Raw genomic sequence first — 13,029 nt, forward strand, 5'->3', positions numbered from 1 at the left:
AAAAATAGTTTTAGATGAAACACAATTTCAGGTTATCTTTGGAGACGTTGTTTGGAGCAGTTAGAGATGATCGTCCGAAATTTTTCAAAACTGGAAACATTAATACATGTTTCACGAATAATTATAATTGAAATGTTATTACATATTTCATAAAATTTTGATTTCTCGAAAATTTAGGCAAATCATCTCGCAAAAATTAGTGAATTTTGTAGTATTTTATCTTAGTTAATGTAATGATTTATTTGCACAAATTATTTTTAATGCTTTTTTTTAAGTTCATTGTAATCACTTTCAATGGGCATATAATTATGACATCTGTTTTATTTTATTTGCATATTACACCTCAGGAAGTTTTTCTTTTGCATTAAAATATAATCATCTCTCTGATATATTTTTTATTGATCCTCAATAAACTTTACGATTATATATACCCTCATGTATATTTTACACTTTTGATATATTTTTTCGAAAGGAAGTTTTTCTTTTGCATTAAAATATAGTTGATATTGATAATACGGCAATTACATAAAATAATGCAAAACTGTTACATAGTGTAATATTTTCACTAAAAATGTTTAAGATTTATTTGAATTACTTAGGGGCTCGGCTCGTCCCATGCTAGGGTATGAAATATTTCCAAATCTGTAAGCAAGGAAAAAGTTCCGTAGCGAGCTCAAAAAATAAGTCTACTCAAAGTTTAGACCCAAAAGGAACTAAATGCTTTCTCTATGTTCTTTATTACCATGAAGACTGCCTGAAGACCGCCTGAAGACAAGCTCGCCGACTCTCCCTCCCAACCCATCTGGGGATAAGAAGCTGCCCCCTCTATCCTCTCTCATTGTCACCGGTGGGAGGCGTGGCTAAAGCGAAAATTCGTCGATTTCTGCAAAATTTCCTGGTTTTTCCCTCCCAATTACTCTTATCCTAATTTAAGTAAGATTAAATAAAAGGTATCCATGAAAAGCCCAAACTTTCAAGAATGACGCGTAGTTTTTCAATTTCAGCAAATGTTTGATCTTGAGTATTTATGAAGTGTTTAAAAAGAAAGCACCTCTCACTTTGTCAACTCATAAATTTAACCGCCATTTACTATTAAATTTTAACAGAAAATGAAAAATTAAAAAACACGCGTCATTTGTACTGCTGTGAAGAATCTTATACAGAAAAAATTATCTCAAAATATTTAAATGCGAATTAGCAATAGGGAGGAAACTTCCTCGTAGGTTTAACATTGATTTCGTGCCTTCGGAGGCTCTCTCCAGCGGCACCTTAATGCCATTACCCAAGCAACTTATGCTGTTCATGCCGAAGCGCCCCGATGATATTTCACTTCAGTAACAATTTTAAAGAAAAAAATGTGCTTGTTAAATAAAATAGAGTCAGAATTATTACTTATCACTCACCATTTTGTTTTTTAGTTTTTGTAAATCCTTATCTAATGAATAATTGATGGTCATCTTGTATTTCATTACTAGCTTATAAAGATGAAATATTTCTTCTTTCCATTATTTTTTAGAATTTTCAGAAAATGAAATTAATACTCTATGCCCAGATATTAGAATTGGAGAGGATGATTTACCAGGTAAGACATTATATTGCTTCAGTAGCATGACGAGAATTTTTTTACGAATAAGGGTGTAAAAACACCCCCCGCCTAGATACTTATCAAAGAAATAAAACAATTAACGTATTTAAAACATGAAAGACAAAAATATTTGATCATAACCGTCGTCAGATATACATGCATAAAAACATTTGCTTTTATTTTGTTATAATTAGTAAAGTTATGTAATTCTTAAGTATTTATTATGTATTAGTAAATCATACATGTTACTATGATAACCTAGAAACTTTTCAAATTTTACTATTTTAAATGATAAAAGAATCGGCAGTTTCATTTATTTTATTAAAAGTATTTACTTTTTTTAAGGTTTTGATCTCATCCGAAAATTTCGGCTTGATGACAAGGAGAGCGTATTTGTTGGAGTGAAAGTTGTACGAGGGTCCATTCGAATGCAAAAAGCGTATCGTCTTTCTAAAAGAGGAAATCTCACGCTGCCAACAAGGCAAGTTTCTTTTGTAATTAAATTTAATTTCTTCACACTTTCAGTGCGATTTTTTTTTCTCAATATCAAGTAAAATATTGCTTGAAATCTACACAGTATGGTAGGGAAACAGTAATTAATTATTTATAGCAGCTAAGTAACACAACTTTGAAACCAAATGTTCCGCTAATGGCAAATACATAATAAGTGTTTCAAAATACGGACCGCAGTTTAAACGGCTTTTTAAACTAAGCTGGATAATTGGAATATGCATGAGCAAGTGTTTTTTAAGCACTTGCCCTAAGTATTTTATTACTCCAGATAGTTACTTACCAGTGTGTTAGTACACTGATTAGTAACCCTTTCAGCAATTGCTAATAAATTGATTTTAATTTTACATAAACTAACTTGGAAAAGGAAAAGATTAAAAGCTGCGGGAAAAGACAACACATTCATTTTAAAATTCATTACGTGGCATCGTTTTTATCTTAAATTTCAGCGCTAACGTCCACCTTTTCATTCTCAACAAAGATTTAAAAAAGAAATATTTAAGTGTTTCTTTTATTTTCAACATTAAATGGTACTTAGCGAAAACTCCTCTCTTATTATTAGTGTTTGAGTGTTTGAAGAGCACGTGAATTATATCTACTCATCTTCAAAAGTATATACATTTTGATCCGTTTTTCTTTTGTTATATTGTATAAGTTTTAAAATTTGTAGGGAAAAATCACACCTTTAAGGTTTAAAGTAAAATTAAAAATGAAAAACAACACCAAAAGTCATTTCTGCAATAAAAATTAGCAATGAATTCCAGATACATTTGAAAAGCTATATTCTGAGTTTGAAAGCATTTACCCTATATAGTTATTTTATCCTAGTTTCCTTTTTCCGCCTTTGCAAACCTTTATTTTTGCATTGAGTGGGGACAAAATCCGTCGTGGGACAAAACAAAGGGGTGGGGGTTCACTTTTAGAGCTATATTTTGCAAAATGAGGGTTTTTCTCCATGGGTGGGGTATCACCATGGTCAATTTGCTAATTAAGGGTATAATTCAAAACGTGGAATTTCACTACTAAAACAAAATGTAAATATATTACAGTGAATTTATATAGTTCCTTACTGAATACCTAAGCATTGGTCTTTCTGGCACAAAATGAAATTGTATTACCAGACAAAAAGTTACAAAATTTTCAAACAGTTTTTAAGCCTAAAAGAAATAACCAACAAACACTTAATACAGCAGTCACTTAAATAACTGATATTTGTTTCATCTGATATTAGCAAGTATTACGAAAACACGAGAGGGGTCGGTTTTGTCCGACCTGTACACGCCCCCCCCCCCCACACACTTTTTCCTGCATCTTCTCTAAAACAGATCAGTGAGAAATACAGCATTGAAACAGAATCAAAACTGATGCTATGGAGATCGCGAGAGACAAAAAGCAATATATAATGGCCTAAAAAATACAGATATCAAGGTTGGAGGCCCAAAATAGGAGGAAAGAATGCGAAGAAACGTTTGTAACTTAGCACTGTATTTTTAAGCTGATAGAGGTGAAAGGTTGCAGGTAAGTTTGACAGACAGTGTGCCGCCCACGTCGATCGTTGCCGGCGAACAGTCAGCGAGGAGATTTAAAAAGCGAAACTTTTCTCATGTGTCAAGTTAATTGATTCGAAATCCAGACCGATGGAGGACTGAAAACGTGAAGTGGGAGACGGGTGAAGTGCTTTTTTCAGCATGCGTTTCTTAGTCTTCTTTTCTTATTGCGAATCGTGTTTCCGTGTTAAAAATCAGATATATTTTTAAATTTCGTGCTGTTTTTCGTTATTTTATGAATGGGGAAAAATGCTGCCGCCATTTAGGAGCAACTTTTTCATTCACACTTTTGTAAACAAAACGATTGTGACTGTCAGTTTATTCGAAAGAAATTGCATATTTTGAAAGCTGATTGCGATAGCACTTCAAATGGGAAACAACTGAAATATGAGTTGATATTATACTTGAAAGAGACAGAAAATCATTCATTTTAAGGCAAACGTTGAAATGCACGTTGCACATCAGTTTACATTGCATTTACTGCATTACATTTTCGTTTTTGGTATAATTCGTATTTAAATTTTATTAGCTCAATCAAAGAAAATTAGAAACGGTATTCTTTGAAAATATATCTGTAAACCGGAATTGCGTCTCAATTTGTGGAAACAGTCCCTCTCTTTTTCTTAATACTGTTTCAAATTTCCTACATTATGCTTAAATGTTCTTGTTGAAAAACAGTAGTTACAAAAGAAACGTCCGATGGCTCCAAACACTAACTTTCTTTCATACCAAGTAGCTAACTATGTTTCTAGAAAAAGGTTTATTTACTTTCTTTAGGAAAGTTTAACATTATTTTTACCTGACTGTGAGTGCGTGATGCAAAGGAGAGTAATGTGTTTATTAGTCTAAGTATGTGTATATGTTTGTTCCTATTTGGCGTTGTAGAGGCTAAACGCCCTGGCCAATTTTGATGAATCTTACGTCAATCGATTTGTCTCAACCTTGGAAGTGTCACTAAACACATGATAGCAGTCAAAATTCACCATATCAACAAGCAGTCGCCATATTGTCAGATCGTGTCGCACGCTACCTGCGTGCGACAAATGCAGGTAGAATTTTCACTGCCTGAAGTTTTGGTAATCAAGTCTGCTAATTTGATTTTCCTCTCTAACATGTTGCATTTCTTTTTTTCGTAATTCAGAAAACTGAGTTTCACGACGTGTATTTTTTGACGGGCATTTTTAGTTTTGCGAGAAACATTTGACTGAAGATTGCGAAATTTACCGTCTTATAATCGTAACAATTAAGTCAAAAAATGGCACGCAAGAGACGGAATTACTTGAATATAAAGGACTTCTAGAGAATCAGAGAAGGTGTATCGCGCATTGTTAACAGTACCACCCACCTGCATGAATTCAGAAAGATTATTTTCAACAGTAGGAAAGTTGAGCACTAAAATGAGTTCCTGGCTTAGAGACAATTCAATGGATTCATTATGTTTTCACTATCATCTTTTTTTGTTATTACATTTTTGCCTTCATTTTACATTTGTGCAAATGACGTTTTCATAAAAAATTCAATTTTTGTACAAAATTATGAAATGTGGCAAAAAAACAATATGTTTTCAAGAATTTTTTGAGAAATTTTAAATACCGGTATTAATACCAGTATCACGTCTTGAAAATACCGAATATCGAGATTAAATGTTTGGTCCGGTATTGCAATCCCTAAGTATTTAATAACATTCTAAACTACTGGGCTTACATTGTTTTTCTTTTCAGTTTTTTTTTTTTCGGTTTTTACACAGTCGGGTTTTTTGTTTTTATTTAATAATTATTTTTACTCTCTATTCTCACAAGAATACAAATGTGTTAAATGTATTCATGAGCAGTAAGTCAAAATGCATTGAAACGGATTAGTGATATTTACAACATTTTGCACCAACTATGTGACCTCATATCGGAAATATTCTTTCAAATTATATATTAGATGAGTGTGGAATTGAATGTTCGTGTTGCATTTTTCAGCTGACAATAACCGAAAGCGACTTGATCCATTTTCCAAAGAAACACGGACTTGAAAACTAGAGTGAAATTTATCTGTGGGGAAAAAAGGGGGTGGGGGGGGAGACTTTTTCTTTACTAATTTACTTTTATCATAATTTTTGTGGAGTTTTAAGTTTAGTAAGAAAGTCAATATTACCTTTTTTTTTTTCATTTTACTTAACAATAACTGCACATTTTAATATCAATTCATGCATGTTTAATGTAAATAATTTGCGTTTAAAATAAATTATAATGAATACACATTTTCTGAAATTATTTGAAATATATTCAGGTATAACTAACTGCTGTTTCTCATGAATCTAAAAGATTTCAACAAGACTTTATCTTCAAAACAAATTTGCGCTCATCAAGTTGCCCTACTATAAAGTCCAAGCGTTCAATTTGTATTGAAACTTATAGGTTTTGGAAAAAAAAATAATTAATCGTTATAGTTTAATTTATTATTTTTTCCTAATAATGTTAATCTTGGCTATGACCAGCAAAAAAAAATCAAAGATTCTGTATCGGTAAGGAAAAAGTGTAAATGACGTTTAATCGTAGAATAAAAATTACAGTCGTAATATCAAAAGAGCTGTCATCATAAAAAACGAAATTTAAGGCAAAAAGAACCTAACGTAGAACGATAAAAGTTCTCGAAATTTAAAAACATAATAAATTCATATGTTTAACAGGATTTTTTTAAAACCTTTTATGTGACAAATGACAGTTTTTAAGAATGCTATAATTTCTCGAAAAGGAAATTGTCCTGAAGTGTTCTTTTACTATTCAGTCTACTTTATTTTGTTAAGAACAGCAAGATTTTCAAATTTCGTGCCTTTTGGTTCCTTTTACAAGACTTTTGAAAATGTAGATTTTTTTTTGTAAGAAAATTAAGTACAATTTTTATTTCATTTTATTTTATTTTGTGCATATAAATATTATCAATCACGTCACTCTGAATGCGCCACAACATCTACATTAGCCAGTAGAATATGTTTAAAAGGTAAAAATTATTGTTTCCTAACAGAAAGTAAAACTGTTTTTCATGAAGCAATAAATATAATTTCAAATGCTGTCCCCCCCTTTTCTTTAAAATCAGTTACAGTTCGAGCATGTATACTAGAAAAAAGATTAAAAACGATGACACTTTAAAACATTCCGAGCTGTCATAGTCGACCTTTTGTTAATCATTTGTTGCATTAATTCTTTAAAATAATTTGCAAATAAGGAGATGGTATGCGTGAAAGTGTAACGAATATTTAAAAAACCAAACAATACAGTTCAGAATAAACATTTTAGCATTCTGTTTTTAAACAAAAGATCTGAATCATATTTCAAATTTACTATTGATTTTTAATTGGTTTAAGAAAAAGGAAAATAAATCACTAGCTATACAATTTTATACCTGTAAAATCTTAAAATGTTATGCAGTGAAACAAATTATAGCTCGTGAGTTGTGATTAGCTGTCAAAAACTGTTGCTCACGACTAAACTTCAGCAAGATATATTATTCACGAACATTTGCCAATCTGATCAACCATCATTGAGGCCTTCCTGGTTAAAAAAAATGCTTTAACTAACTTACTCCACCCACGCTATTACTTCTTCGAAGCAGCATCATAAATAGCGTCGTTACCTCAAGTAAAATTACGGTTTACGGCAATGATTACCATTTCTATTTTCACTCAAATTGAGATTGAAGAGAGCTTAAAGTGTGCTCACCTGCCTTAATTCTTTTACCCTTTGATTCTTTTATTTAAAGGAACTTAATATTTAGTTGCTTACACCATTAACGCTCGAGTTTGTCTGAATTAAAATTCAGTAGACTCTATTAACAGGAAGCTAATGACCCGAAGTATGCCTAAAAAATGATGTCTTCATTTTAAAAGTAATTCATCCAACGGAAATATGTCTTCTCCTGCGTTTATTTTGAACCTAGTAGTGTTGGGATAATAGTAATGAAATTGTTTTCACTTTTTATTGGAAAAAGAGTAGGAACGGCTGTTACTCAGCATTTTAGCATAAGAAATTTTATTTTTAACTTGTTTAAACAGCTGATGGCGCAAAATCTTTCTCTCTCTCTCTCTTTTTTTTTTTTTTTGAGCTAATGTAAGATCTAGGAGAATCATGGTAATCTCCGTGCACCCTGCAATGCCCACAAAATTAACCAAAATTTAAATAACGGGAAATGAACGCTTAAAGTAATATTTGATCCAGTCATCCTATTTTTAATATGATTTTTGTACTCACATTAAGTATCTGACTGTTCAATTTTAAATTTTGACTTTAATTGTGATTTATATTTAAATATAAGAAACCATTGTGTATCATAATATGATGCATCAGCTTTCTAAAAACATTTCTTGTACTTAACAAATAATGATTTGTACGTAATACGGTCATGAGCAGATGGTCACGCTCGCAATACGTACAAATCACTATTTTTTTAAGTACAAAAAATGTTTTGATAAAGTAGTAGAGTAAATTCACTTGATTTTTTTTTAACTAGAGGTAATTTAAATAAGTTTTTCGTTAAAACGAGAGCAATCTCAACAAACTAAGAAAGTTATGCACGCAATTGCCGATACCATGACAGTAACTATTTAGAATTCCTAATAAATAATAAGGTTACATGTTCGTAAGCAGGGGCGCTCCGATAAGAAGTCACGTGAGGACACTGTGACCTCCCAAAAATTTCTTAGGCAAATTTTGTCAGACGATTCGGCAAAATTTGGAGTTCTAATGGGAAAAATTATCATCATTCGACGAAATGTGAGACTCTATTCGGAAAAAATTTAGAGTTCCATTCTGCACAATTATCATAATTCGGAAAACTTTGGAGTTCCATTCGACAAATTGAGAATTTCCGCCCTTTCAAAAGTTCAAGTTCGGGGCGCTCCTGCTAGTAATTTGGTTTTTATTAGCTGCTTTAAATAGCATTATTGTTTATTGCATATTCTGTATTTAATGCCATCAACTTAATTCCCTCACCATATTTGCATTCAATTATGAATTACATTTTCTTCTATTTAATTTTAGAGCAATATTTCCTTTGGGAATTCCAGACGAATTCTCTTTCGCTTCAACGTTTAGAAAACGGAACGGCCGTAAAGATCCTTGGAGCTTAATTCGAATAAACGATTTGTTTGGAAGAACACAGTTTGCAGTTGTATTGAGAAAAAAAGAATTAGAAATGTCAACTATTGACATCAATGGGCAAATTCAAGCTGCAAGATTTCCTGATGTACAAGTAAGTTTACGTAATGATTTAAATAACGAAGAAAATATAGCATTAGTTCTATATTAAACATTCATATTGAAATAAAATATCGAAATAAAAGTTTTTTGTTTTTTTAACGTTTTAATCCCCCCCCCCCAAAAAAAAACTTTTTTGTTGCTGTCTTTGTTGGATTTTTACAATGAATTACTCTTTTTTAAATAATCTTTGCTAAAAAGTCTGCTTTATTTATAATTGAACGTCTAGTACGCGCAGATTGAAATTTTGAAAATTAAACATTTGGCTAATTTAGACATTATTGAATGTTATTTCTCTTAGAAGCTACAAAGTTTCGAAAATACCATTTTCAAGGTTTTCGATAAAAACATTGAACGCCAACACTTTTTGTCAAGAGGTACTAATTTTGGAAAAAAAATGAAGTAGATTTTGCAAAAACAATTTGATTAGTACGAGGCATGAGGAAATGCGTAATATACTCGAGAACATTGAAAAATGCGCATGACCGTTTACCCTGCAGTATCGGTGCAATCGGGAAAAGGTGCTATATAAACCAGTGCATAATTTAAGATTTATTGATGTTACGATTACATCCCGATTGTTGGAGAGCCTTAACGAGTGAAGGATGCCAGGTCGGTGAGTTAGAAAAAGTTTCTCACAGCTAAGCGAGTTTGAGAGAGATTTGATCATCGGCATGAAAATTGCAGGCTGGTAGACGAGTCGTGTTGCTGTCCAGGTAGATCGTTTGGAGTATTCCGTTAGAAATTGTTGTAGGCAGTGGACACGAGATGGTACCCACGTGCAAAAAACCGGGTTTGGAGCGACCAAGAAGTCGACGAGGAGAGAGGATCGAAGGATCGTGTGGCAAACGGATCGTGGATCCTACAGTGACTCGTTCCACCATACAAGCAGACGTTGAGGCAGCAGTTGTTAATCGAACAATTTCCAGACGTCTTGTGGCAGTGACTCTGCAGTCCAAGCGCGTTTTCGTGTACTCTCTTTAGCACCAAAACGTAGGCAACTCCGTCTACAATGATGCAAGACAGAGCGATGTGGGTAGTCACTTACTGGCAAAAGGTGGTGTTCAGTAGTGAATCCCGATTCGTTTTAGGGTCAGATGATAACCGTGTACGGGTGTGGAAGCGCCATGGAGAAAGGCACCATTCCACCCATTCTATCACACGACACACTGCCTGAACAGCGAGAATAATGGTCTGGGGGGAGGGCCATAGCCTATGATAGCCGGTCCACTCTAGCTGTAGTACGTGGAACCTTAACGGGCCAGCCTTATATCAATGACATTCTGCAACCATATATAGGACCGTTCCTAAATGGTCTCCCAGGAACCATTTTCCAGCAAGATAATGCTCGCCCGCATACAGCTAGAGTTGCCCAAGACTTCTTACGTCCTTTTGAAACTCTTCCATGGCCAGCTGCTCCCCCGACTTGTCCCGTATAGAGCATGTATGGGATCAGCTAAAACGCTTGATGCCGCCGTGCTCCTCTGTGCAAGATTTAGAAGAGACTGTTCAAAATGTGGGGGTCCATCTGCCTCAGGACAACATCAGACGTTTAATTAGCTCAACCCCGGTTCGTGTTGCGGCATGTATTGCTGCAAAAGGGGGTCCAATGCTCTATTGAAGTAGCACTGTATTTATCTCATTTCTTAGCCTGTATCTGTTTAATTGCATGGACTTTCGGATCAAGTGTATCTCTCACCTATATTATTATGTATATTAAATTTCACATCAATCCAATGCTTCCTTCTTGGGGCGCTATTTTTAATAATCTTGAGTGTAATACAGAATGTTCTTATAAAGTTTCTTCAATTTATTTGAAATCGTTATTCTTGCCTTACAATATTTGAGACGTTTCATTCCATTCACAATATCAAGTACTTCTGTTTCATAACCATGATAGTCTGTTACAAATTCTTCTTGTAATATCAAGTGAATACATTACCAGCCTTCACTAAAAACCTTTGTATAATATTCTGATGGTAAGGGTCCAACTTTCCGCTCCACATCTAAAGACCGGAGTTTGAAAAACTTGAACATGGTTTGCTATTTATCAGTGCGACTGTTTCACCAAAGGCTTATCATATTTTGCAGAGAAATGTTTATTTATTTATTTATTTGTGAGCTTTGCATAACATTAGAAATGACGTAAGAAGAGTATTGCGATTTCGGTAAAACGGGTACTTATTTCGTTGTAAGAAAATTTATCAAAATGCATTTTAAAGTAATTATTTCCGCAAAGTGAATCACTTCATCTCGGAAGTTTTGATGCCATTTGAAGTTTCAATAATCAACACCAAAGATTCATGACAAGTCCAATAAAAATTGATAAAATTATCGCTTTAAGGGTCAACAGCAATGAGCAAGGGTGCTCTGCCAAGCCATGAGCCATGTCATCATCGTTTGATTTTCAATTAAAAAGGGAGAAGTTAAATGAAAAGTGCGGAACTCGTTGTTAATTTAGTTCTGGTGCACACCAACACAAAAGCAAACATACCATACAGAGCAATGTCTATGATATGAAGTAATAACTCTACGAAAGGATACTTCTGTTATCTCCATTCAGGAGTCATACTGGAATATCTGCCTAAGATATTCATCTTCTGACTACAAAAATGTTTATACAATTTTCTAGATGACGATTTTCTGATTTATTTTTCTATATGAAAACATTTCTTCTTTTCGATGTCAAGATGCTCTTCAAATTCAGGTGTAATTCCCATTTGGTTTCTAGGCAAAAAGAAGTAGGAACCCCTCCCTCTCTTCTAGTAGTCGAGTAACCCATTACATCGTAAGTTGCATCAAATGGGGGTAGTAGGTTTCATGTTTTTTTTCTTGTATGGGATGGGACCAAGATGCAAAATCCAAGTTTTCGACCTCGGTAACCAACCAGAACACTTTTGAAAAACGCCAAAACTGCTGAATTTTCATACTTTTTTCGGATTTTCCCCATTTTGACCATGAAGAAGCACGTTTTTGACTAACATTATTACTTGCGCATTTAACCTAGATTAAATTTGCTGCAATTTGACATCAAAATGGGCTTGTTAGTCCTAATAATTTTCGAGATACAGCTTTTCAAAGTTTTGCAAGTTCTCCAAATTTGGAAATTTTCAATCAATTTCCTTTTTTCATCATACATGCAGCTGATACAAAGAAGCTGTTAGACTGGTTCTTTTAAGTACCCTCCATTTCGTAAAGTTAATTATATGATGTTCTTAAACAGTGAACTTGTAGGAGATAAAGGAGTCAACTGTTGCATGGCCAGGGATATTGGGAAGAAAGCAATGTTGAAGATTGTAGGGGATAATTTCCGAGACGTTAAATTGGAGCGTAAATCAAAAGTTGCGCCCTTTCCTCTACTTTTCGTACTATTACTGTTGGTAGTAGGGAAGTGACTATCGACCCACTTACACAGTTTCACATGATATGCGTTCTGAAGCAGTCTGACGAAGAATTGAAGAAGTTCTTCACATACGAGCCGATACCATTCCGATATCTCTATTCACTCAAGAAGGAATGAGGAAGGGCAATAAGTTCTCTTTCTTAGCAGCTTTCCAACCAGTCAGTACTGATGAGTCACATGGGAAAACTAAATTTGTGGTTGTAAATAGTTGTCATCTTTTTCAAAGTGGTGTGGCCCAAGCAACCCTCGTTTGAGTTGATAGCTGCCCGATATTTAAAATATCTCGAGGCGCAGTACGATCAGAACTAGCTGTGGTGTTTAATGGTTACCTAACAGAACGTAGTCAAATAAGCACAAAGAGCTCTGAATGCAATTGCCGAGCTCAAACACATTGTTCTCCGCACTGCAAAAAATAATTGTTGTTTTTACAGTAATATACTGCTTTTTCCTACAGTTTAATACTGCTGTGCTAAATAACAGAGAAAAACTGTAAAAATATTTTAGATTGCGCAAAACGATGCGCAAAAGGTGTTTCTTTCATACGGGAACAGAAACTAATGAATTCAAAATATTGGCAGCCATGTTTTTTGATGATTCGGATGTGCTGAGGCAGAACTGTTCAACTGTAATTCAAGTTAAAGGTAAGTGCTGGTTATATTATATTCATTCCCTTTTCCTCAAAATATAGTTTTCTTTATCATCGAAAATGTATGTAAAACAACAGTTTATTTTGAAATCGCAATT

The 13,029-nt window shown here is 33.6% G+C and overlaps 1 protein-coding gene across 1 annotated transcript in view; it reads left to right on the plus strand.

The window, feature by feature from the left end:
* LOC129218903 (collagen alpha-3(IX) chain-like) overlaps window positions 1–13,029 on the plus strand; it is a 266,021-nt gene that overhangs the window by 135,051 nt on the left and 117,941 nt on the right. Inside the window, exons 3-5 of the mRNA XM_054853223.1 lie at window positions 1,517–1,582; window positions 1,931–2,066; window positions 8,667–8,877. Of these exons, the coding sequence (XP_054709198.1) occupies window positions 1,517–1,582; window positions 1,931–2,066; window positions 8,667–8,877 (413 nt within the window). The remainder of the gene's footprint in view (window positions 1–1,516; window positions 1,583–1,930; window positions 2,067–8,666; window positions 8,878–13,029) is intronic.

Source organism: Uloborus diversus, chromosome 3, assembly GCF_026930045.1.
Source record: "Uloborus diversus isolate 005 chromosome 3, Udiv.v.3.1, whole genome shotgun sequence".
NCBI classification, from domain to species: Eukaryota; Metazoa; Arthropoda; class Arachnida; order Araneae; family Uloboridae; genus Uloborus; species Uloborus diversus.